This window comes from Arachis stenosperma, chromosome 6 (assembly GCF_014773155.1).
Source record: "Arachis stenosperma cultivar V10309 chromosome 6, arast.V10309.gnm1.PFL2, whole genome shotgun sequence".
Lineage (NCBI taxonomy): Eukaryota > Viridiplantae > Streptophyta > Magnoliopsida > Fabales > Fabaceae > Arachis > Arachis stenosperma.
In genome coordinates, this window is record NC_080382.1 from 4,828,152 (window position 1) to 4,855,847 (window position 27,696).

The 27,696-nt window shown below is 33.2% G+C and overlaps 3 protein-coding genes across 3 annotated transcripts; 2 read left to right on the top strand and 1 right to left on the bottom strand.

Moving 5' to 3' along the window:
* Nucleotides 1-17,539: 17,539 nt before the first annotated feature.
* Nucleotides 17,540-19,350, top strand: LOC130935292 (pentatricopeptide repeat-containing protein At5g08510). The gene has a single exon (XM_057864984.1). It carries the CDS (start codon nt 17,625-17,627, stop codon nt 19,158-19,160), a length of 1,536 nt encoding a protein of 511 aa, XP_057720967.1. The 5' UTR covers nt 17,540-17,624; the 3' UTR covers nt 19,161-19,350.
* A 413-nt stretch (nt 19,351-19,763) lies between these two features.
* Nucleotides 19,764-24,627, bottom strand: LOC130935291 (autophagy-related protein 18h-like). The gene is made up of 9 exons (XM_057864983.1): nt 24,314-24,627; nt 23,497-23,952; nt 22,756-23,196; nt 22,219-22,464; nt 21,344-22,132; nt 21,092-21,252; nt 20,646-20,776; nt 20,142-20,564; nt 19,764-20,045 (listed from the first exon to the last, which is right to left on the bottom strand). The coding sequence occupies exons 1-9, from the start codon at nt 24,428-24,430 to the stop codon at nt 20,041-20,043; spliced, it is 2,769 nt and encodes a 922-aa protein (XP_057720966.1). The 5' UTR covers nt 24,431-24,627; the 3' UTR covers nt 19,764-20,040.
* Nucleotides 24,628-26,562: 1,935 nt separating this feature from the next.
* LOC130933521 (uncharacterized) lies at nt 26,563-27,696 on the top strand. Its single transcript, XM_057863152.1, has one exon. The coding sequence runs from the start codon at nt 26,563-26,565 to the stop codon at nt 27,694-27,696; it is 1,134 nt and encodes a 377-aa protein (XP_057719135.1).

A 27,696-nucleotide genomic window follows, 5' to 3' on the forward strand; every position in this document is an offset into this window, starting at 1 on the left:
ACCACATTAAGAGAGAGACACAGCTGGCCTGTATTAATAATATACTAGCTTTTAGTTTCTTCACGACTTTGTTGTGAGTGAAATTATTATGGGATAGTTTTTGTCATGGTATCTAAAATTTTTTTGTTTATTAAAAAAATTAAATAATTAATATTTAACTTAAAATATAAAATTTAATAAATTTTAAATAAGTTCCACAAAATTTTGACACCAAATAATATACGTTAAAAAATTAGAATTTGAATCTTTTAAATTTTAGATTTCATTTTAAAAAATAAAGTATAATTTTTTACCATTCATTTTATAAGTGAGACAAAAAAAATATTTAAGAATGAAAAATTACGTTTTATTCTCTCAAATAAATGCAGATTGAACACGTGTCAGAAGGATAAGGGTATGGACAATGTAGGAACAGTGAAGTTAACAATCTATGGAGTTTGGAGTAATGGGGGCGTGCATTGGCAAGCACGAGCTGTCTCCTTGAACACCATCAACAAGGAAACAACAACATTAGAGATCTCTACAAATAATGGAAGATCCTTTGTTTGGGTCCCAAGTTTTATTTGTGCTATTCTATGCTAATGCATACAACAATTCTAGTAGTGTTACACAACAATAACGTCAATAATTGGAGAAAGAGAACTGCTTTTCTAAATACTCCAAAATTATCCATGAGCTTTGGTATAAACCATAATTGTTATTTTAATATTTGAGCCCTTTACATAAAAAATACAGTATATACCCAAATTTTGACGGTTAAACATTTTCGTTTCTAACCAAATTTTATTATATTAAAGTTTTTGAACTTTATCAAAGTAAGACATATACATTTTTATTTTAGCCAAATTCTATATATCTTACCTAATAAAAATTTTTTGGAAACAACCCTTCTTCACGTTTGAGTTTTTTTAATGCATTAGTTTTTAAATATTTTAAAAAATTGTTAAGAAACGACTAAATAATTCGAAAACGTTTCTTACGATTTACTCTTATAAATATCATACTTGGTGTAGAAAATTGAATACTGGCAATAGGACCACGGTTTGTGTTGGACTTTGATGTGAAGTTCTTATTCTTGATGAATGATAACAAGCCATTATAGTGGGGACATCCACTTTGGATCCATTATTTGGGACTTTGGGTAGATTTCCATTAATGCAATTTTTCATAGTAAGAGCAAGACCACATCAGTAAATAACAAATTGAAATTTGAAACAAAGTTGGGTTGGTCTAGTAATTAGTTCACTAATCCGCTTAAACAAATGTCGGAGGGTTTGAATCCCGTTTTATACATGCAGCAACGGTGGATTAGTCTTTAACCTGCCAAATTGAAAAATACCGGTTGGGAAAACAAAAAAAACAAATTGAAATTAAAACTTTTATATTATTGAATAGGAAAAAAATAGGTATTAACTTTAATTTTATATTTTTTTAAATAATTTAAAAATAATGGATGATTATAAGATTTACTCAGTTTTTTAACATTAGATTACTAAAAAAAACATTTAATTTTATTACATTGTAAATGTATAAACAATTATATATACACATATTTTAGATAAAGTGTCAATAAAAATAATTATTTTTTAAGTTAATCATATAAATAATTATAAAAAAATTAATATAATTAATCGACTATATAAAATATTTTAAACGTGTATCAAAATATTTTTGAAAAAACTTATGATTTTCAATTTGTGTTCACATGTCATGCCACCATAAGTCACTTCAGATACCAAAAACTGGCTTTGATATCTGGATATTATTATGCCCACTTCCATCTCTCTCTCTAAAGGCTACAATATTAATTTATTGACACTGACGAGAACTGCAAACAACAAAGCAATAGATAGCTACAACTTCAAACATCAAATCACAAGTCTTTGCTTTAATGGAGAATTTTCAAACTTGGACCTAAAGATGGATGTCAATTTGCATGTGGCTTTTTTCTTGGAATAGAATATTTATTTCATATCTTGAAGAGGTGTAAAAATAACAATAATTCGCACATCTACAATAGGAATTCAACAAGGATTTTAATTTGAAAACTAATTTAAAAACATAGTTTTTAGATTTGACATTAATTAATAAATTATTATATACATAAAAAAATTTAAATTTCTAACATTTATTTAAACAGACTAATAAGACCAACTCAATTTTGATTAACTAATTTGAAAATATTTGATTCAATTATCTGGAAGAGTGGGCCTTCTTCTTTTTTTTTACCGAGATTTTTTTTCTTTCGTTCGATGGACTGAAATATTCTAAAATAACATTAACGGGCTCACGGAAAAGACCAGTCGAAATCATCATGGAAGTTTCAAAGCCTATTCATTAGCAGCTGCTTAGACCAAATAACAACGCCAATGAGCCTTGGCTCTAATGGCATATCTCCCCTTCTCCACTTCAAAGGTTTAGAGTTCAAACCTTAAAAAATGTAATTGAAGAAAAATGTGATAAAATGTGTAAAAAATATGTAGGTATATTGTGTATTTAGGATTGGGGTTATCCAATCCACCGACAAAAAAAAAGAGGTTTTAAAAATCTTAAAAGGTGTAGCGAGGCTTTGTACCAATGGTCTTTTTGTTGGCCTCATATAGCCACATTCCAAGTTCGATTCTTAGCCGTAGCTGGATATAATAGAACCTGAATTGTGTGTGTGAGTATAGTGTGCTTGAGTAGATAATGTCTTAGGTTTGGGACTATCCAATCTATCGACAACAAAAAAAACTCAAAAAATGGGTGTGTGAGTAGTATAATGATCCAAAAAAAGAATCTATTTATTACATGTAATTACTAATATATTTACACAAATATTAGATAGTTCAAATTTTATCTTGTACATGTTTAAATAAATTTGATTATATATTTTGTTATAAAAATTTTGACTAAGTATTTAAAAATATTTTTGAAAAACAACTTATATATTTATCATTTTAATTTTTTAATATTAGAGTTCATGCGTAATATACCAAAATAGCACAAAATAGCATTTTGTAGTTGGTGATAGCACCCACAACTTTTACATGAAGTTTATAACTATAAATATGTTAAATGTACCCTTAAATTTAGGAGTATTAAAAACTGGGAAAAGAATATATATTTAATTAATAAAAAATATTTATTTTATTATATTTTTTTACTAGAGTTCCAAAATTTAAATTTTTTTTATATTAACTTCAACTAGCTTTCTATTTATGATAGATAGATAGATAGATAGATAGATAGATAGATGATAGATAAACAATAATCATTCAAAATTATAAAATCATGCACTATGTGATTATTATAATTCCAAGAAAGTAGTTATATAGTTTAAATTGTTATTTATTTCATTATGTGCATGATTATTTTCTTGTGCTTCATATTCAATTCACTACTTTTGTACTATAGTCATATAGTTCATACACAGAGCTCAAAATTATGAATAAAAAGAATTTCTTAATGTGAATGTAGAAGAGTCTTCACAAACTATGCAGGATTTAGAGAGTTTAGTAACGTTGTGTGCTCTCTCTAGAAAAAATGGTTAACTCAATAATAAAATCTCCTAATTTATAATATATTGTTATTACTTATTACATTTAGCGGCAAGATTGTACAGAAGAAAAAAAAATATTAAAGTAGATATCACCAAATAATACTACTGCTGTTTTAAGATGTGTTTGATCTCACATGAAATAGTTTGCTTGACAAAAACTAGATGACTTGTGAAATGTTTTTACAGAAATTATTATTGGCTGGCTTTCTAGTTTCCTACTCATCAAAATAGAATTAATATGTATATTTCACTCTTAATTTTAATGTCTAGAACAGTTATTATTAATTTTATTGTATCTCCCTGACAAAAAAAAATACATACTTTTTCTTATAGATACTGATAAACAACTTGGATAACTTCATCATTGCTCAAATATTCCCATCTCATAAATTAGCATATGTAAATATTATAAACTTATCTTAGTCTAACCATGCAATTGACTTAATTTGTGGATCATAGGTCCAATAAGTCCTCTATGTTCTGAGCCAATAGGCAATTTTAATGCCCATTGACGTAAAATAACCCAATACAACATAAGTTATAAATTCTGCCTCTTTATATTGTAAACTGAGATGAACTAACAATAAATGGACCACCATTACCAACGACACACAATAGATACTGGCTACGCTTTTGCAAGGATTACGTATTTGACCGTGGCCGTTGTTTTGTCGTCACGTTTTTATTGAGCTATGGCCACATGGTATGTATAACCCTATAGTCACCTTTACTAAACGTGTCTTCCGGTGGAACTTTCTTACTCGTGTTAATTGGTTTGGTTTTGGTAACAATTGGAAAGTGTGCCAATAGTTTAAGATATAATCACGTTTTTGAAGTGTTGGGTGTGACTATAAGTTAACTCAAAAAATTTATGGCTACACTTTTTTAAGAATCTTTTTAATAAAATTTTATAAAATTAATATATAATTTTAAATCATAGTTTAAAAAATTAATTTAAACAATGATAGAAAAAATTAGGTTTAATTACTCGGTTGATCCTTATAGTTTTACGAAATTTTTAATTAGGTCTCTGTGCTTTTTTTCCTTTTAATTGAGTCTTTGCACTAAATTTTTTTAATTGGGTCCCTAATCTTTTATTTGGATTCCTGCACCATTTTTTTAGTTGAATCCCTATAAAATTAAGCCAATTACTGTCAAGAAGGACCTAATTGAAAATAAAATTAGTGCAGGAACCAATTAAAAAGAAAAAAAATATAAGGACCTAATTAAAAATTTTGCAAAACTATAAGGACCAACAGAATAATTAATATATAATCTTAAATCAACCCATCCTATATGAACTTTCATCACATTGTCATCAAAAAGTAAATTTTAATCACATGATAGCATTCTAACAAAATACCAAAAATCAAAGTTATAATAATAACTATTCATAAACTTCTAATACATAAATTAATTCCAACAACTATTACATACATGTCTACTTCCTTTACATATTTCATACAAAATATCAAAATTTATATTAGTAAGATTATTTATTGTGAGCTCTATTATTTTTTTCACTGCATAATTTTAAATGTTATTGTGTTAGTACATTTTATATATTTTATTATTATTTTCAATGCAACCAAAATAACATTGTTAGAAAGTGTTATTCTTTGCGTGCATTGACATGAACTAGATTAAGATTCTTTGATTTAGAAAGTGATATAGAAAGTGCTGATGGAGAAGCTGGTTAAGAATTAGAATTCTTTGATTTAATTGTGATACAATGACTTGACTTCCTTTACTAGTAGGTGTTTTTCCATTTTTTCCAGCATGTTGTTCTTTCTTAATCCAAACAAAACTTCTAAATCATTTATTTAACTTCATTTTAATTTTTAATCATTTTATTTATAATATGCATTCTTGGACATTGGTTGTGTAATGTTGATTATTCTTTGTCATTTGTCAGATAAAAAAAGTTGACTAAACCTAGAACTTTTATTGTTGTATGTATTTTTCAAATATAACTTCTCCATCAACAAATTGAAAGAGCAACCATCAGGCCATAATTTTAACCTTTTAAGAAAATATATATATAGAGTAAGATATCATTTTTGTCCTCAACGTTTGGAGTAAGTCCTAAAGTTATCCTTAACATTTAAATCGTTTTATTTAAGTCCCTAACATTTCAAAATTGACTCAATGTTATCCTGCCGTTAGGGATCTGTTAACAGAGTTGACGGCAGGATAAAATTGAGACGATTTTGAAACGTTAGAGACTTAAATAGAACGAAAACGTTGGGGACAAAAACGATACATAGAAATAAATTTTAATTTTATCTTTTAATAATATCAATTTTTTACAGTACATAGTCATTCAATTATTTTTTAATCACATTTAAGTAAATTACACTTAATCACATTACTTTCATTATAAATAAATTTATTTTTTTTTATAATTTTACTATTAAAGATTTTTACGCATCATAAAATATTTGTAGAATGACTAAATCAAATTATTTTATTGTAAATGTATCAGTTTTTTTGCAAGTTTATGTACTAGTCATTTTACAAATACTTCGCGGGTCTTCGGAAGAGCAGCTCAGTGCTGCCACTACTACTGCCCACGCAGGCCAACCTCGCCACTCCATTGAATTTGCATCGCCTTCTCCGCTGGACGACCACCTAGACAGCACCTCCCCGTGCTTTGCTTCCACGCACACCGCATCGAACTTCTACCTGTACCGTCATAAAGCTGCTCCTGATTGAACTCGTTGGTTAATACTTATTTATATGTGTTGCTTAATTTTAGTATAAGTATAGGTTTATGTGAATATTAGTTGATGAAATCAGATTTTCTAATTAGAAGGTTTGTAGGGTTTTAGGTTATAATTGATTTTTATGTTATGTTCTATGATTCATATTACAGGTATAGTTGTCCGTAATTGAATTTAATTGATTTCATTCAAGTTAGATATGTTTATTATCAATGTTCCATGAGTTTTTGTTTGATTAATGGATGTTGCTATTGAAAGATTTTATGTTTTCTTATTGTTGTACCTTGGATTTAGTTGAATTAGGGGGTTCAAATTGATTTTAGTATAAGTATAGGTTCAAATGGATGTTAGTTGATGAAATCAAATTTTCTAATTATAAGGTTTTAGGTTAAAGATGATTTTTCTGTTCCATGGTTCAGATTATATGTATAGTTTTTAGTAACTGAACTTAATTGATTTCATTCAAGTTAGGTATATTTATTATCAATGTTCCATAATTTTTGTTTGCTTAATGGATGTTGCTATTGAAAGACTTTATGACTTCTTGTTATACCTTGGATTTAGTTTGATGTTTCCTTAGTGGTTTGCGAGTTTTTGAAAAAAGATAGTTAAAACTTAGATTATTTTTTGTTGAATAGATATTAATTTATAATTTAGTGATTTATAGGTTCAATGGTTTGAATTATGTAAAATTGTTTGATGTTACTTTGGATATTGATTTCCTGTTCTTCGTGGTGAGTTTTTTTTTTAATTTAAAGTCAATTAGAGGTATCTTTCATAGATGTGTTTTTTTACTAAATACTTCTTTAGATGTGTCTTCTGTTAAACTTGCTTGGATGTTTCTATAATGGATGTGTCTTTTATAAAAAAAATTGCTAGGATGTGTCTTTAATGAATGTGTCCTTTGTTTCAAACTTCTTTTGATGTGTCTTTAATGGATGTGTCTTCTATTAAAACTTGCTCGGATATGTCTATAATAGACGTGTCTTTTGTTAAAACTTGATTGGATGTGTCTATAAGGATGAGCATTCTATTTAAAATTTGATTAAATGTGTCCTTAATAGATGTGCCTTTTGACGGAAATGGATTTTTCAATTTTTTTAATGATTGAGGGAGTAAAGTGTGATTTCTCACTATTAATTTTATAAATGGGACCAAGAATAAATATGAGAGAGAGCAATGAAGAGTTAGAGATCATACTTTAGACTCTCAATTTTTTTTAACAATTGAGAGGATCCATTTCCCCTTTTGACTAAATGGTTTTTCCAAATAGGGGTGCGTCGACACCAGCATGAACAAGGAGAAAGTCGTGAAAGGCTGCGCATGTAAGGTCACAACGAGACCAGGCCATCTTCCAAAAAAGAAGGCAAAAATGAATTGAACAACTATATTTTTGCATTATTATTTTTTTGACTCAATCATTCTATTTTCTTCATAAATAGAATGTGAAAGCTAACCATGAAATTTGGAAAAATGTAAAATCTTTCAACTGTAAAACTATCCTTTATATATTCCGTTTTTCATACGTTATATCTAGTTCTCAAAAAACTAAAACTCGTCATAATTTATGGAGAAAAAATAAAACTTTACACTTGCTTCAATGACAATGCGTAACACAAACAAGAATGAAAAATAAATTGTTATCACAGTGAAACATTTTTCTCAAACCAATTTGATCATTATTTCTGACAAGATATGAGCTCATCAATGTGGTGGTCGGCGGCAATTCAAATCGCGATGAGAAGGGCTCTGTGGTGGTGGACAATGTTGCGAATTGTGAGGGAGGCGCTGCAGTGGTTGGACGCAGTGCAAAACGTGAGGGGCCACAATAGTGGATAGGATTGATATAGGATTAATTGGTCTATTTTTTTTAATCCTTATAATTCAAATTGTTAATTAATGCTGATTATTCATATTTCTTTTTTTAATAAAAAATATTAATTATTAGTTGGAGTTGTCTAAAGTTAGTTGGTTAGAAGTTATTTTTCTATACTTTTTTTTTCATGATTACAAGTTAGTTTTAAACTTTTTACTACCAGTTTTTGTCAAAATCATAATCTTGTATGATTAGTTTTGTTACTTTTTACTAATAAATGACAATGATAAATAATTAGAGTAAATTATCATTTTTATCCATAAATATTCATAATATTGATAAATCTACCCATAAAAAAATAAAATTGACGTTTTACGTATGAAATTTGGGTTCCGAAACAGAACTATACAAACACTATGAAAATAACCAAATTTTTAAATTATCCCACATAATCTATTTTAAATTTCAATCATAAATTTTCAATTTTCAACTCTTTATCACCAGCCCATTCCACCAACAGCCACCACCTCCTCATCCATTTCCTCTATCCATTCAGTATCTTCACAGCTGTTGACTTGTGCTACAGAAGGTCCTCGCACAGCCACGCGCCAGCCTTACCCTACACCACTTTTTCGGCAGCTCATTAGCTCCTTCACTTCTTCTTACACCTCCTCTACACTTGATATCTTTTTCGTATATTCCGTCCTCTTTGCACTTCTTTTGAATTTGAATGCTTTGATATTTGGAAACAATAATTTATTTTCTTCTTCTTGTTTGATGACGATGGAAGTGCCAAGAAAAGTGGAAAGGCAAGAAAATTGACAAAGACAATAGGAAAATAACGACACCAAAAGAGAGAGATGGCAGGAGGAATGGTGGAGATGAGAGAAGAAGAAGAAGAGTGAGACAGAATAGAAGAGGGGGTGAGTAAAAGTGTGCATGGAGAAAGTGGAAGAGAACTTAAGATTATTGTTAGGATTATGGAAACAACAACCAAGAATTAGGGATTTGTTAAGATAAGTATGATGATGTGGATGCCTATTTACTGGGCGGTTCACTCTTTCCACATATGAGAATTCACTTTCTCAACACAGAATGAAATTAATAGGCACTACTCTTGTACGCCTATAAATAGGCATGAACTAGTACAAAAGGAACACACACAATCAATAACAATTCTCCCTCTCTTTTATACTGCCACGCATTCTTCTCTCTCTTATATACTTTATTACATATATTAGTAATATATATGAATCATTTCTATTATATTGAGATAGTAATTGTGGTGAATAGTAATACTAGAGTTTCCTATTTATATTTTTTTATTTTATATTTATTATATCTTCCTTAATTATTTTTTTACAACACGTTATTGAGACTCTGATCAAATTTTAGGAAGACTTAGGTAATAAATTTTTATTACGTTGAAACTCTCTCATCTTGAATTTAATGATCTTGATATATCTGGAAACAACTATTTATCATGGATACTAGATGCCAAAATCCATCTTGATTCAATGGATCTTCGAGATACCATTAAGGCTGAAAATAATGTATCCCAGAAGGATAAATCCAAAGCCATGATTTTTCTTCGTCGTCATCTTGAAAAAGGATTGAAAAATGAATATCTCATATTAAAAGATCCTGCAGATGTGTGGAAAGATCTCGAAAAAAGGTATAATCATCAAAAGATGGTGATACTTTCTCAAGTCTGATATGAATAGACGCACTTGCGTCTACAGGATTTTAAATCTATAAATGAATATAATTCAGTAATATTTCGAATCACCTCACGAATGAAATTATGTGGGAGAAAATATAACTGATAATGATATGTTAGAGAAAACTTTCTTAACCTTCCATGCCTCGACTGTACTCCTGCAGCAGCAGTATCGAGAAAAAGGATTTAAAAAATATTCTGAGTTAATTTCTTGCCTTCTTGTTGGCTGGTGAACGCAACAATGAGTTGCTTTTAAAAATTCATGAAGCGCGCTCAGCTGGCGCCACTCCATTTCCTGAAGTTAATGCAGCAAATCATTACCCCAAAAGAGGTAGATAGCAAGGTTTTAGTAACAAGAAAAATTATGAAAGGAAAAGAAATTATGTTCACAAGAGAGGATCTCACCAGAAGTGGGATAAAGAAAGAAACAATGGGCAAAATAAATCAACAGAGGATAAATGTTACCATTGTGGTGGAAAGGGCCATTAGTCGTGTACCTGTCGTACCCCAAGGCACCTAGTCGATATTTATCAAGCATCTTTGAAAAAGGATGACAAAGGAAAGGAAACAAATTGTTTTGAATGATGCTGAAAATTCCACCACTCATTACGATGTGTCAGATTTCTTTGAGGATCCTGAAGGAAATATTGGTCATTTGATCAATGATGGAATAGTTTAATATGTGGGATTGTTAGTTAAATATTCATGTAAATAAATAATGTAAGAAACTTATTGTTAAGTTTTATTTTCTATGTATTTAAGTTTCAAATATGATGTATATAAATAATGAAATATTAATTTTATGTTTAAAAATTTTAGAAATCATTAAATGTGTCAGGTTTTAAAAATATAATAATAATAGTGATAATAATAAAATTTTAGTATATGACATTATGTACAGTGTTTCTTAGAAAAATAATTCCAATCAAAGAATTCAATTTAACTGTGCATGTACTACTACTCATTTTATTATTATTATTTGTCTTTGAAGAAAATGACAAGGATATATAATGAAGATGTATGCCTTGCGGATAGTGCAAGTTCGCACACCATTCTTAAAAGTGATATATATTTTACCCATCTTGTGCCAAAAGAGGAATATGTTTACTATTATTGACTCAGGTAATGTGATAGAAGGCTCCGGAAGAGCTATAATTTTATTTTCTGGAGGAACAAAATTTATAGTAAATAATGCACTATTATCTACCAAGTCTCTGAGGAACTTGTTGAGTTTCAAAGATATTCGCCGAAATGGATATCATGTTGAGACAATGAATGAGGGAAATCATGAGTATTTATGTATCACAACTCATGATTCAAATAAGAAAGTTATATTAGAAAAATTACCCTCACTTTCATCTGGGTTGTATTATACCAAGATTAGTGCAATTGAATCACATGCCATTGTAAACCAGAAGTTTACTAGCTCAAATGAGTTCATAACTTGGCACGACCGATTGGGTCATCCGGAAACAACCATGATGAGGAGAATTATTGAAAACTCTCTTGGACATTCACTAAAGAACCAGAAGATTTTTAAATCTAGTGAATTTTGTTGTGCTGCATGTTCTCAGGAAAAGTTAATTTTAAGGCCATCACCAGTAAAGGTTGGATTTGAGTCTCTTGAATTCCTAAAAAAGATTCAAGACGATATATGTGGACCTATTCATCCAGCATGTGGATCTTTTAGATATTTTATGATCTTAATAGACGCATCTTCGAGATGGTCACATGTGTGCTTATTGTCTTCTCGCAACCTGGCGTTTGCGAGATTACTAGCTCAAATTATTCGATTAAAAGCACAGGTTCCAGAAAATCCAATCAAGGCAATTTGTCTTGATAATGCTGGTGAATTTACTTCTTAAGCCTTTGATGCTTATTGTATGGTTAATGGAATAAGTGTTGAACATCTAGTAGCTCATGTTCACACACAAAATGGGTTAACATAATCACTTATTAAATGCCTCCAATTAATTGCTAGTCCCTTACTAATGAGAACAAATCTCCCAACTTCGGTTTGGGAGTATGCTATTTTACAAGCCGCATCACTTATTAGTTTGAAGCCAACGAGTTACCATCAGTTCTCTCCTATGCAATTAGCTTTTTTCCAGCAGCCAAATGTTTTCTATTTAAGAAAATATTCGGGTGTGAGATATATGTTCCCATTGCACCATCTTCTCGCACCAAAATGGGACCCCAAGGAAAATTGGAGTTATATGTTGGATATGGTTCTCCCTCTATAGTAAGGTATCTTGAGATACAAACTAGAAATGCATTTAAATCTCGATTTGTAGATTGTCATTTTAATGAATCAAAATTTTCAACATTAGGGGGAGAGAATAAGCTTCCTGAAAAGGAACTTAATTAGAATGCATCATCCTTGATGCATTTAGATCCTCGATCCGGGCAATGTGAACTATAAGTTCAAAAGATTATATATTTACAAAGAGGATAACCAAATCTTATAAACCAGCGGAAAATGCTCTAATTTGAATTGATGTACCAGTTGGACAAATAGCCACTAAAACAAATTCACGTCAGAAGCGTCGCAGGCCTGTCGGTTCCAAAGACAAAAATCCTCGAAAAAGAAAAGAGGTAAATACTATTCCTGTTGAAAAAGACATAGTAAAGACATATACAGTTGTCCAAAATTCTGATATAATTTTAACGCCAGAAGACATTTAGGTACCTGAAAATTGTGAAAATGACGAGATCTCGATAAATTATGTCTTTACGGGAGAAAAATGGGACCAAAATAAGACAATTATCAATGAAATATTTGCATATAATATGACATTGAATATCATGCATAAAAGTAAGGATCTTGAGTCAAGATCAGTCGAAAAATATCGACAAATGAATGATTGGCCGAAATGGAAAGAAGCCATAAAGGCTGAATTAGACTCACTTGCAAAATGTGAAGTCTTTGAACCTATAGTCCCTACACCAGAAGATGTAAAACCTGTTGGATACCAATCAGTATTTGTGAGAAAATGAAATGAGAAAAATGAAGTTGTACGCTACAAAGATTGACTTGTAGCACAAGATTTTTCACAAAGGCCAAGTATAGATTATAAAGAAACATATTCCCCTGTAGTGGATGCAATAACATTGCGTTATTTGGTTAGTTTATCCGCATATCATAAACTACATATGCATTTAATGGATGTGGTAACAACCTATTTATATGAATCATTAGATCGTGATATCTATATGAAAGTCCTTGAAGGACTAAAGATATCTAAACCATCCAATGAATATTCACAGGGATTATACTCAGTTAAATTTTCAAGATCTTTATATGGTCTAAAACAATCTGGACAAATGTGGTATAATCGTCTTACTGAGTATCTGGCCAAAAACAGATTCAAGAATGATGATATCTACCCGTGTTCATAAAGAAATTTGCATCTTGATTCATTATAATACTGTGTACGTTGATGGTTGAAATATCATTGGAACTCCTGAAGAGATTCCGACAACTATAAAAGCTCTAAAAGAAGAAGAGTTTTAGATGAAAGATATTGGAAAGGCTAAATTTTGTCTCGGCCTACAGATCGAGCATACAAAAAATGGGATCTTTATTCATCAAACAACATACACAGAAAAAGATCTTGAAGAGATTTTATATGGATAAGTCACATCCATTAAGTACCCCAATGATCGTAAGATCTTTGGATGTGGAAAAGGATCAATTCCATCCTAAGGAAGAAAGTGAAGATATCCTTGGTCCTGAAGTACCATATCTTAGTGTCATTGGAGCGCTAATGTATCTTGCTAATAATACAAGACCTGACATATCATTCGCGGTAAATTTACTAGCAAGGTATAGTTCCTCTCCCACCAGAAGACATTGGAGTGGAATCAAACAAATCTTTCGATATCTTCATGGAACGATTGATATGGGATTGTTTTATCCATATGGATCCAAGCCACAACTAGTTGGCTATGCAAATGCAGGATACTTGTTTGATCCATATAAAGAGAGATTTCAAATAGGATACCTATTCACATATGGTGGTATAGTTATATCATGGAGGTCCACGAAATAGACAATTGCAGCAACATCCTCTAATCATGCTGAAATACTAGCAATTCATGAAGCAAGTCACGAGTGTTTTTGGTTCAGGAGTTTGTTCCAATATATTCTGTCATCATGTGGACTGATTGATCATAAGATAGCTCCAACGGTCCTGTTTGAAGATAATACAATATGCATTACTCAACTTAAAGGTGGATACATTAAAGGTGATAGAACAAAGCATATTTCTCCCAAATTCTTCTTCACTCATGATCTTCAAAATCAAGGGACAATTGATGTCTAACAGATCCGCTCAAGTGACAATCTGGCAGATTTATTCACAAAGTCACTCCCAAAATCTTCCTTTGAAAGATTGGTACATGAGATTGGGATGCGCCGATTTCAAGACATTAAATGATGTCGACAAGAGGGGGAGACTATACTCTTTTTTCCTTGGTCAGGTTTTTTCCATTGGGTTTTTCTTGACAAAGTTTTTTAATGAGGCAGTCCCTATCACAAAGGATATTATACTCTTTTTTCTTTACTAAGATTTTTTCCCATTGGATTTTTCTTTAGTAAGGTTTTAATGAGGCATATTTAGGGGTGGCAAAGCGGGCCATCCCGCCCCGCCTAGGCCCGCCCCCACCAATTAAGATGGGTTCAAAATGCTAGCCTGCCCCGTTTTACGGCGGATTGGCGGGTCGGCCCGCTTAACTTTTTTTTTTTTTAAATAAAATTCATTAAAATTAACTAAAAAATAATAATTAAAAAATCAGATACAAATAAAAAATAGTCAAATTATAATATAATTTTTTTTACTATCTTTTTTATTTTTAATTTCCATAAAATTGTTCAAAATAATATTTGTCAATAGAACCATCTTTATTTTAAAAATAAGTCACATAATTTGAACAAATATACGAAATTTTAAAATAAAATAAATAAAGTTAATAACTAAAAGAAGAATAAAAACAAAAACGAAAAAAAAGTGTTTAAAAATTCTATAATTATTAGTTTTATAATAGTAATTTATCTTTTATTTAATAAAAAAAATAAAAATCTTTAGCTCGGCGGACCTGCCCGTCCCGCTCCACCAAAATCCGCCAATTTGGTAGTGCGATTTTGGCAGGGTCCAAATCCTAACCCGACCCGCCTTTTTTAGCGGATCGACTCGACGGATTTAACCCGTTTTGCCACCCCTATTCCTAAATGGTCATCCAAAGGGGAGTGTTAAAATAAGTATGATAATGTAAATGCCCATTTAATGGACAGTTCACTCTTTTCACATATGAAAATTCACTTTCTCAATACAGAATAAAATTAATAGGCACTACTCTTATACGCCTTAACGCCTATAAAATAAGCATGAACTGATACAAAAAGAATACACATAATTAATAACAATTCTCCCTCTCTTTTATACCGCCACATATTCTTCTCTCTCTTATATACTTTATTACATATATTAGTAATAAATATATATTTTCTATTATTCTCCCTCTCTTTTATACCGCCACATATTCTTTATATATATATGAATCATTTCTATTATTTTGAAATAATAATTATAGTAAATAGTAATATTAGAGTTTTTTATTTATATTTTTTATTTTATATTTATTATATATTCTTTAATTATTTATTTTACAACAGAATTAAAAATTTGGTGGAATGAGGTAATTACCTTAATGATGAAGTGGATAGTCATAATTTCGGATTGTTTTTAATACTTGGGCAACTTTTTTTATTGTAATTCAATTTGGGAAAAGCTCAGTATACAAGCGATTAGGGCTTGTAACTATTACAAGTTCATTAACGCCTAATCCACCAAAACGTGCTGCAACTCCTATGTCACTTACACGCGCTATATTCACGCCGTTTCACATTTTTTTTTTGTGCCTCTTCTTCTTTCTCTATGTCTCTTTTTATTCTCTTCCTCCCTCTTTTTTTTATTAAAATTTCTTCTCCTCTTTTCGTTTTCTCTTTCTCCTTCATCAAAATCACCAGAAAAAATAAAGAAACATTATTCAAGGTACGTTTCTTGCCTTCTCTTTCTCCTTCTTCATTTACGTGCTTTTCTCTCTGTTTTCTTTTTTCGTTATTCTCGATTTCTATTGTTTTTTGACATCAAGCTCTGAAATCATTTTTGAAGAAGAAGAAGTAGCAGAAGATGAGGAGGAGAAAGAGAAAGAGTTCTGAATTATGCATGATTTTGGGTGTATTTCTTAAATCCTTTGGGTGTATTTTCTGTAATCTTTTGGGTGTATTTCTATGATCGTTTGGGTGAATTCCTGTAATCGTTTGGGTGTATTTCTGTAATCTCTTGGGTGTATTTTATGTAATCGTTTGGGTGTATTTCTGTAATGTTTGCCATTTTTTCTGAAATGAAAAATACACCCATAGATATCAGTAAGATACACCCATAGATATGAGTCAGATACACCCATAGATATCAGTCAGATATCACTCAAATACACCCAAATTATTACAGAAATACACCCAAAGGATTACAGAAAATACACCCAAACGGTTACAAGAATTCACCCAAACGATTATAGGAATACACCCAAAGGGTTACAGAAAATACACCCAAAGGATTTAAGAAAATACACCCAAAATTCATTGAAGTACATCTTATGCATAATTCAGAACTCTTTCTCTTTCTCCTCCTCATCTTCTGCTGCTTCTTCTTCTTCAAAAACGATTTTACCATGAAAAATTGAAAAATAACGAGAAAACAGAGAGAAAAGACGTAAATGAAGAAGAAGAAGAAGAAGAGGAAAACGAGGAAGAAGAATGTGCAGAAACGAAAGAAAAGGAGAAGAAGAAGAGTAAGAGGAAGAAGAACGTGCAGCAATAAGAAAAAGAAGAATTTCAGAAACCATGAAAATCGAAAAAAAAAAACGAAGAAGAAGAGGAAGAGGAAGAAGAAGAGGAAGAGGAAGAGGAAGAAGAAGAAGATGAAGACGAAGAAGAAGAAGAAGAAGAGAAGAAGAAGAAGAAGAAGAAGACGACGAAGAGGAACCGTTTGAGTGGGGCGCGTGTAGTTACGCTCCATTCAAAATGAGTTAATGCGCGTGTTAATGAAGTTTGGGCTGATAACTTGTAAAATTTGTACGACCTTTTTACTTGTATGTGTAACAGGCCCATTCAATTTTTTATGAATACAACATCAAATTTATCTTTTTATGAGTAAATTTATTAGCATTTTAGATATTCATGATTATAATAAACGATAACAGATTGTTTATTATCTTTTATTTTTTCATGGATACTCTAATTACATGTTTAGATTATCTTTTATTAACAAAACAAAACATGTGTTGATTGTTGCAAAAATATCGATTTTAAAATAGTCTATAATAAAAGATGACAAAATTAATGTCTTGATCGAAAGAAATATATTTCTTTTAACAAGTTTTTGTAAGGATATCATTTTTTTAAATAAAATAATACTTAATTTAATACAAAAATATAAGTATTTGACTTCGAATAAATATGAAAAAATTAAATTATAATTAATTAATATTACTTAACTTTTTATTATAAAATTATTTTTTTTTAATTTTTATTTTTAAAAACAAATTGACTACAAAAAAAAAAAATAATTCTCTAATTTCACATCTGAATCTGATGGACCAATTGAGTGAAACAAATAAAATGCCAACCTGTACTCTAACTCGACATTATTTGACATGTCACTGTCGGTTAAGTCAGTTAACTATGAAACATAGTAGATGGTACGTAACAAGTTGAAGAAGATTGCAATGTGTGTTCGGAGCCCAACCAAAGTGTGATCAGTGATGAACCAAGTGAAGCAAATCCATGGATACACCCTGAGAAATGGCATAGACAACACCAAAGTTATCATTGAGAAGCTTCTTCAAATCCCAAACCTTAGCTATGCACATTCCTTTCTCTGCCACTCACCCAATCCCAAAGCCACCGTCTTTCTCTACAATAGGCTCATCCAAGCCTACTCCATCAATGGAAACAACACGCGCCGCTGCTTCTCCCTTTATTCCCAAATGCTTCTCCATGGCTTCCAACCAAATGAACACACTTTCAATTTCCTCTTCTCTGCATGCACCTCACTCTCTTCCCCTTTCCTTGCCCAAATGCTCCATACCCATTTCATCAAATCAGGCTTTGAACCTGATGTATTTGCTGCGACAGCTTTGCTTGATATGCATGCTAAACTGGGTTCTTTGAAGATGGCACGCCATGTGTTTGATGAAATGGCTGTGAGAGGGGTACCTTCTTGGAATGCCATGATTGCAGGATATGCGAGGTTTGGGGATATGGAGAAAGCATTGGAGTTGTTCCTGTTGATGCCTTGTAGGAGTGTGGTGTCGTGGACCACCATGATATCCGGTTACTCGCAGAACAAGCTGTACGAGAAGGCTTTGGATTTGTTTCTGACGATGGAAAGGGAGAAAGTCACAAAGCCGAATGAAGTAACATTGGCAAGCATTTTGCCGGCTTGTGCTAATCTTGGGGCATTGGAAATTGGTCAGAGGATTGAAGCTTATGCAAGAGAAAACGGGTATTTCAAGAATTTATATGTGAGTAATGCTGTGTTAGAGATGTATGCGAAATGTGGCAAGATTGATGTTGCTTGGAGGGTGTTTGATGAGATTGGAAGCTTGAGAAACTTGTGCTCTTGGAATTCAATGATCATGGGTTTGGCTGTTCATGGACAATGTTGCAAGGCACTTGAGCTTTATGACCAAATGCTGAGAGAGGGAACTTCACCGGACGATGTCACATTTGTGGGGCTCCTCTTGGCATGCACTCATGATGGCATGGTTGCTAAAGGGAGATATATCTTCAAGTCAATGACAACGGACTTCCACATTGTTCCCAAACTACAACACTATGGCTGCATTGTCGATCTCCTAGGCCGGGCCGGCCAGTTACAAGAAGCTTACAGTGTCATACAAAGCATGCCCATGAAACCAGATTCAGTAATATGGGGAGCTCTCTTGGGAGCTTGCAGCTTCCATGGTAATGTTGAGCTGGCCGAGATTGCAGCCGAATCACTGTTTGCACTTGAGCCTTGGAATCCTGGAAACTATGTCATTCTTTCCAATATTTATGCTTCAGCTGGTCATTGGGATGGAGTTTCAAAGCTTAGGAAGGTGATGAAGGGCAGCAAAATTACAAAAGTTGCTGGACATAGTTTCATTGAAGAGGGAGACCAATTGCATAAGTTCATTGTGGAAGATAGATCACATCCACTAAGCAATGAAATTTTTGCTTTGCTAGATGGAATTTATGAACTGATAAAGCTGAATATAAGTTCATTTGAATGCGCTTTAGATCTTGATTTTAACTAATCTTAATAGCAGAAGCTCCAGTCTAAGGATCCTTGCTCTCTCTGTCAACAAGTTTTGAAGTAATTATTAGGGAGGCATGATTAATCTTTAATAGAATTCGTTTCTTAGTGTTTTTTCATTTGTCTTAATACAATGTCTCACCATATGATAACATATCGATTATTAAAATCTCATCTAGTGGGTAACTTAACTGAAGTCAGAAACTATTCTTATATTAAACGTCAATATACTATTTATATTCCATATCTACTGTCATGTAGTGAATAAGACTGTATTAAACTATTAATCAGAGTGGTAAGACATTATTTTGGTTACATTGTACGCAAACACGCAGGCATAAGGGATAAACTTGATACAATCTTTTGGTTTTTATTTTTTTTTTCACTTTAATCCACATAACGAGAAATGAGGAATACTCTTGCTTGAATAGAAACAGAGGAGAAGAGAACAGAGTAACTAACCATTTCTTTCTTTCTTTCTTCTTTTTTTCCCTTTTTTTTCATATTTTTTTTTCTCTCATCTTGGTACACAGTAGGAAACTACTTCATTTTCTTAGTTTGAACCCCCCCCCCCCCCTTTCCTTATTTTTTCATGATGCGTGAGTGGAAAGAATACATTTAGAAACATATGAAGAATCTGGCCAGTACCCTGACAAATAATATACAACATTTACATCGAAATCACAAGAAAATCATTCACCTTGGAAGGAAGGAACATTGTGTGAGAACATTAGAAATTTTAAAATCCCTTCAATCAATGGTCAGTAGCAATTAGCTTGTTGCAAGGAAATCACCCACATTTGTCAATTTAAAAGAAATCCTTTACACCACCAACTCACAATAACTTCAAGAGAAAGGCAAGCACCAAAAAAAAGCAGCCATTAACCTGCAAAACAGAAAAGATGGTGCAACAAAAATTATTTTTGATATAAATTCCGTTCAAATTCAATCCTTTTCAAATTAAACTGTTTCATATTCATACCTTCCTCAGAGAACTCAAATACACCACCAAGCATGCCATCATCATCACCATCTTCCTCTGATTTCTCCCTCACACAGGGACTGCTACATTCCTCATCAGAAACAACCTCGGCTGATTCAGGACAGCCAATTGATGCTTTTGAATAATCCTCTTGAAAAATTTGCCCAAAGTCAGGCGAGTCATGGACTAGCCCATCATGTGTAACGTTCATATTCAAGTTACAACCATTAAAACTTGAATTTAAACTCTCATTAGCTTTGCCACCTTTTGATGAATTCACTTGTGAGCCACCTGCTGCAATGTCATCCATGTTAACAGTCTTCAGGCTTGGAAGGGGTGATTCCGACACGTATTCCTCTCTATTCTTTACATTAATATCACTTCCAGATGAGTCAATTGATGAAGAAAAATATCCTGACAAGCCTGAGAGGACAGTATAAAAACTAAGTTAAATAACTTGGGAGCACTCTAATAGAAGATGCCATATTGAATTGCTTATCATACCAGCATCTGCCTTCAAAGCTGAGCCAGGTATCTTCAACTTTGAATGGGAAAGTACAGCATCTCCAGAAAACTTCTCTTCAGCTCCATGAGAATCAGACGACGAGCTAGAACTTCTTCCCATGACAATACCTCTGCCAAAAGGAAAAAGGCAATCAAGTAACCCTCTAAATTGATCTCTCCAAAGACAAGAAGTAAATACCCTCCTTACAAAGTCACACTTTAGTTCATTTACATACTCAATAGGTATGAAAGGAGCAAACTAGACACTAAAAACAATTATTGCAAGAAAAAATTGACTCCTCTCTACAAATCTACCATGTAAATACTAAAATGGCAATGCGATGAAATAGGTACATCTCATATCTAGAATGGAAATGATCTGGGAGGCTAATTACACAAATGACTTCTCTAACTGATCAAAGAAAGCGAAGGTAAGTAACAATTACCTGTCAACCCGATGGAAATGGTCAAAGACAGGCAACAAATTCTTCCGCCTTATTTCAACCTCATCAATAGGAATATTCTCAATTTCAATCTCTCCACTGGTACTAGATTCATGTAAAATCAGCTCCTTGGTCACCAAAGGGCTCATCACAAAGAAAGATACCTAAACATTGAGGGGGCATGAGCTTAGTTGAAAGAATATGTGTTGGGAGACATAACAAGCAACAGTATCAGAATAGAAACCACTTAAATACCTCAGACTTCTGCCATATTGGTATCCTCCCAGAGTTTATTTGTACCTCTGCATTTGAAAAGTGACATTGGTCATTGAATTTAATGCAATTATTGTTTCCAACATTATTATCTTCACGATCTGAAGTTCCCAAGATAATTTCTGCAGCTTCAAGACCAAGATTATTCCCTACTATATGCACCTCTTTTTCTGGCCAATCATTTCTTCTACAGACATCCCACCACTGAACTGGTTCAACTTTAACTCTTAAATTCTCTTCTTCTGTATGTGCCGAAGGAACAGAATCCATTCTTGGAACAGTTCCACTAGGCTCTGGCCCGAGTGATGGAAGTAGTTTATATTGAATTAAATGACCAGACGGGGCATATACCAATAAATACTCCAGAGCATGAATATTAGACGTCGTGTTGCCCGTATCACAGGATATGGAACTATGAAAGACTGCAGAAACAGCACCAGAAGGAATGCAGACTTTTCCTGCTGCAGAAGATGTAGCATTACTAACTATATTGAGCCATCCAGCATTATTTTTTATTCTGCTAACCACAGAGAGGACAACAGGAGGTGGAGGTGCTGGGCAAGATTGTTGCTGGTTTACAGTGAAATGTGGAGTGAACCACCATGGCAGTGACAACGCTGGAAAGAGAATAGGCCCCTCTGTGTCATGACTATGTATCTGAAGAACTGTCTCACCACCGAAAGGGGCAAGAGCAAAAATATGGCAAGTGCCCTTGGAAGAAATAATGGCAACCCACTGACTCATATGGCTAAAACAAATATCTTGTATGACCTGCATAATATACACCATAAAGTAAAACCTTCATGAGTACATACTAAAACCAAGGCCTTAAAGAAATTGTGAGAATAGGAGCATACGGCTGATGTCAAGCCACGGTGGAGCTTGTATAGGTGGACATGAGAATAGCTCACATCAGTGCTTTGATGACCTGATCCATTCCGTGAAGAGGATGGCATAATCCGAAATATATTGATATTGTTTCCATGAATTGATGCTGTGACCAAAAGTGTCCCACTTGGGTCAAAACACAAAGCTGATATTGGACTAGTATGGGCCTTAAATTGAGCCACAACAGCTCTAGAAACAAAATCTTTCACAACAACCTGCAATAGATTTGTGACAATAATATCAACGAGAAGCTAGAATAGAATGATTGCTTCAGCTGCCACAACATTAAAAAGAAGGGGTAGTAAAGGGATGATACATCAATAATACTAAGAACTATAACTACCTTAAACAATCTTTCTTCTATGGATAAGCTGCGCGAATAGATGATCTCATGTAAATCGTAATACAGATGCCAATATACTTTAACAGGAAAATATCTAGTCAGCATCATGCTGCATAAGAAAATCAGATTACATGTTATGCTTTCACTAAATTAGATGACTTACCACACCGGTGGTATCTGTTTCAGGGGTAGGTGGGGTAAACCGACTAGCTTTCCAGATTGAATTTGATGAAACCGGAGAATTGGATCCATCAGGCATAAGATCCTGATAGTATTTAGACAATGTTCTGTACCCCTTGTCACTGAGGTTGATGAGCCCAGCAGCCAAGTGCTTGCTGGATTCCAGGGCATATCGGGCTACTGGGTTTCCATTGCTGGGAGATGTTGATGGGCTGACAGCAGGAGGAGTCACACTTTGAGGACTTAGTCGACTTTTATTTGACAGCAAAGGACTGTTAGAAGCATAAGCCAACCACCGGGGCCCTAAAGCCATGGGACCGTACCCAATATTAACCCCAACCACTCCTTGGCCACCCAACTCAGGTACAGGATGAGTCAGGACACTGAACTTACTCTCAAGCGTAAGTGCGTCAAAACAGTATATCTGCAAGCAGCAATAAAATAGGGGGGGAAATGTTATTTTAATTGTGACAGTAGAAACATCAATAACAGTGTATTACACATTTACACTACATTCACATCTAGACAACATTAAATCATCTATTAGGTGACATGAGAAACAAATCATCAGTACCAGTAACCTCTCTATACATGTGAAAGGAAATAGCAAAACCTATCCAGGATGTAACTAAAATTATCACAAGTTCCATTTACCCAACAAATTCAGGTATTCATGCATAGTGTTAAAAGTAAATCAAATTAAAAAATTGAATCAAAACCTTACTTGCATAGCAAGACCCACAGCCACAACTTTAGGACTACATCTAACCATGTAGACTGTGGAACGAAATCTGAGAGCATGAACATAGGTATGAGACTTAAGCGAGTAAAATCTAACAGCCGTAGCTGAACCAAAAACATTCTCAGCTTGAGGTTCAGCATGATCCCTGACAAATCCATCTCTACTATTTTGCACTGGACCCGGAATCTTTGACTTATCACAAGCAACAACTAAGAGCAAAGGATGTGATGATCTAAATCCTTCAGAACCCTCAGGTTTCTTAGGGACGGGCTGCATTTGTAAAAACGAAACCGGATCATCGTGCTTCGAGACAATCTCCCTGACATTAGTAGCATCTTCCACATCAAGAACTTGAAAGCCATTTGAATAACCAAGTAACAGAACATTCCTAAAAGAAGAGGGACCAAGTTCTAGCTTGTCAAAGCAAGCCCAAAGCACCTACAAAACAAAACAGAGTTGAATCATGATATCTAATATCTTAGCCTTCCGTTCATAAATCACAACTGCACCATGCCATTGCCAGCTGAAAAGCAATCACAAAACTAGAAATAGCAATCAGTAAGAATTTTACTAACTCTCTTTAATTCTCGTAATTACACCTAAATCCTAATCATAATACACAAATCCATGTCATTAAATTGATATGAATGATCAAATTTGGAAAACACAATGCATCGTATCTTACTACTAACTCAATTAACCCACGCCAGTAGAAATTCAAACAAAAAACAGTAGCAAGAAACTGAAAGAAATCAAGAAGTAAAAAAGAAAACAGGTAATTGATTTGAGTAACACGGACCTGATCCTTGTTGGAATGGGAAGAACGGGAAGCGGAAGAAGCGGTCTTAATGCGAGAAGCTATGAACTTGAAAGAAGAAGGGATGAATCCATTGGTGGTGTTGTTGTTGCTCTTCATAATACTGAAAGCTCAAGAAATGGGAATTTTGAACCGGCCACCGGCGAGTCACCGAAAACGGCACTAAGTTAAAAATGATGATACCATTAAAGATTCCGATTTTGATTTTGATTTTGATTTTGATTTGACCAACCCAACACAACACAGGACGGTTTTGCCTCAAATCCTTCTTCGTCTTCCCTTGGCAATTTGGGAAATGTCGGGGGAGTCCGGCTCCAAATAAATTTGAAGGAGGGGTAATTTTGACATTTCAGGAGGGCTAAGCGAAGCGTTGAATATATCCGTGGGAACACGTGGGTGTAGTGTGGTAATTTGGATAAGTAAGGGGAGTTGAATGGATTTATGAGTAAGTTTTGGATACCCAAGCAACTTTCTTCAATCACGAAACCACATGCCTTGTGATTCAGAATCAGAATAATCTTATACCAGATGCCGCATCAAACTTAACTTCTATTTCTCTATTACATTACATGAATATACGAAAGCGTTTGTTTTGAGGTATTATATTTGTTGGTTCAGGGATTAGTATTAAAATTTTGATTTTTGTTTTTAAAATTTTAGTATTTCAGTATTTTTAAAAAATAAGGATATAGAGGACTAAAATTTTTAGAGATAGAGACTGAAACTTTAATAACATTTTATGTTTAAAATATTCTTATTTTAATTAATTAATTTTAATTTTACTCTTTATGCAAATTAAATTAGAGTTTCATTCTTGTTTTAATTTTTGTCTCCCATTTTATATCAAATAGAATACTGAAATTTATTTCAATCTCTGTCTCTTAATCTCTGTCTTTTAGTCTCAATTTTTCCGTCTCTATCTTTCCACCAAACACTATCTAATAGTTGAAATGTGAATGTATATATGGATCCAATTTAATCGTATTTAGACTTTATTTTAAAAATTGAAATTTGATAGAAAATTAAGTCAAACTAAATCGTATTAAATCGAAATCGGATACATCTTAATATGTAATTAGTCTATAGAACTTTATAAATTTTATATAATAAATCAATAAAATTTTATCTTTAAAGATTCAATTTAATAAATATTATATTATATTTATATTAAAATAAATTATTTAACAAAAAATATATTATCTAATATAAAAATATTAATTAAAATATAAAAGTATAATATTTATATTCCAAGATATTATTAAAAACAGGATGAATTTAGGTCTAAATGTGAGATTTAAATATTTTTGGATGGAATTTTCAATTTATTTATTAGGATAGAGAAAAATTTTAACGTCCTCTTTTAAACGGTGGTACAAAATACCTACAAAAAATTTTGATATCTAAGTCAGTAAAGATTTAAGTAAATTTTAAATAAGATTATATTAAAAAATATCTAAATATTAAGAGAATATATAAAATGATAATAAAAATTTAATTTTTTTAAAAAATGACTTTTTAAAAATCATGAGTGATTATTTTTTTATAAAATAAAAAATTCTCTTTTCTTTTATGCTGCTAGGGTTTCTTCTGCCACATCTTGCCGGACAGTGACCAAGGATGCGGGGGACCTTCGTGAGGGGAGGGGCCTCACGGCCACACATCCCACGTGACGAGCTTGGGGTCTGTCAAGAAGGGTAGGAAGGAGACAGAGGGAGATACCTTCATTGAAGGTAGAACAGCAATACCAAGAGTGGAAGAATGGATGGCTGAAGGCGAACCCAATGACACAATGGCTATGAAATCGGAAGAGCTACAGATTCAAAAAGCCCCATTGAAAAAAATAGAAGAACAGAGATCTTTTGCTGAGGCGGTCAAGGCTGGAAACAGAACCGAATCTTCACGCACAATACCCAAAAAAGAAATCGGACAGGAGATACATATGGAGGAAGATGAAGAGGAGGACGCCGATGACATAGTAGTAAAGAAAATGGCCAATGGTCTGTTAAATATTGTGATTGGGAAAAGGGTACAGAGAGAGCTACGAAAGGAGTGGTGAAAAACTCTCATTGTTAAACTCCTTGGAAGAAAGGTGTCATTAGCAGTGCTAAAGCGGAGACTGGAGGTTATGTGGGGGGAAAATGGAAGCTTGGATGTCATTGACTTGGGCAACGATTTTTTCTTGGTGAGATTTTATAACTTTGGTGATTTCGATTTTGCATTTGATTATTCAAATGTGGAAACCGGACTTTAATCCTTCTACTGCCACTATTGGCAAAATTGCTGCTTGGATACGCTTGCCAGGATTGGCAATAGAATACTACCATAGAGCAATTTTAGAAAAGATTGGTAACATTATGGGGAGAACACTGAAGGTTGATACCAATACTGTGGAGGTTACCAGAGGAAAGTTTGTTAGGCTCTATGTGAAAGTGGACCTAACACAGCCACTGGTCTCTCAATACATGATCAATGGGGTCTGCTACATAATTGAATACGAAGGACTTCATCAAGTCTGCTTTAAATGCGGCAGAGTAGGCCATGAAAAAGGGGTTTGTTCTGAAAAGAAAACACAGGCGTCAGCAACACCAGAAAACAGGGAGGATGGAAGAAGAGCTCACATGGAAGGGGCAAAGGCAGATGAAGGGGGCAATCCTGGAAATTTAGCAAAAGGCAAGGACATATTGGGAAAGGATGGAGATGGTGATATGTACGGACCATGGATGATCGTACAAAGACCATTACGAGGAAGGCGGACTGAAAAAGTGGGGGAAGGTACAGTTAGTGGCACCACGTCAAAAGGGAAAGACAAGGAAATGACTAATATAGGTAATCAATCTAGATTTGCTGTTCTTCAGGATTTAAATCCAGATTCCATAAGCATCCAAAACCATAATGACATTGCCAGCAAGGTAAATGAGAAGAAAGACAAGGAAGTAGAGAATACACCTGTGCACCAAAAAAGAACCTACCAGGCTACACAATCCAAACAAAGTAATAGGCAGACCACCCAGCCCAATAATAATAAACCAACCCAGAACACACAAAAAAACCTTTCAACTAACCCAGTCAACCCACAAATGGGCCATACACAATCTAGATCAACCATTCAAAACCAAAAAGCCCACACACTAGCTAACATTATGCAATCTATACCAGACCCGGCCCAAAGTAGCCATGTCACCACTGCTCAGATAACCCATACCACAAACTATAGGAACAATACACCGAATCACCAGCCCCTGGCCCACCATCAAGAAAACTGGGCAAATCCTGAACACAGCCTTTCCCCTACTTCGCAAAATGACTTGTTCATGTGTGAAGCAGTAGAAAACACCTTACCCCTTCTTGAGCCAGACCCCCCATAA

Coding starts and splice junctions, on each gene's coding strand:
- LOC130935292 (XM_057864984.1), top strand. CDS start 17,625: ATGAACCAAGTGAAGCAAATCCATGGATACACCCTGAGAAATGGCATA.
- LOC130933521 (XM_057863152.1), top strand. CDS start 26,563: ATGTGGAAACCGGACTTTAATCCTTCTACTGCCACTATTGGCAAAATT.
- LOC130935291 (XM_057864983.1), bottom strand. CDS start 24,430: ATGAAGAGCAACAACAACACCACCAATGGATTCATCCCTTCTTCTTTC. Junction 23,197..23,496: donor CTGTGGGTCTTGCTATGCAA/GTAAGGTTTTGA, acceptor TGCTGCTTGCAG/ATATACTGTTTTGACGCACT. Junction 20,777..21,091: donor CATTTCCATCGGGTTGACAG/GTAATTGTTACT, acceptor TCCTTTTGGCAG/AGGTATTGTCATGGGAAGAA.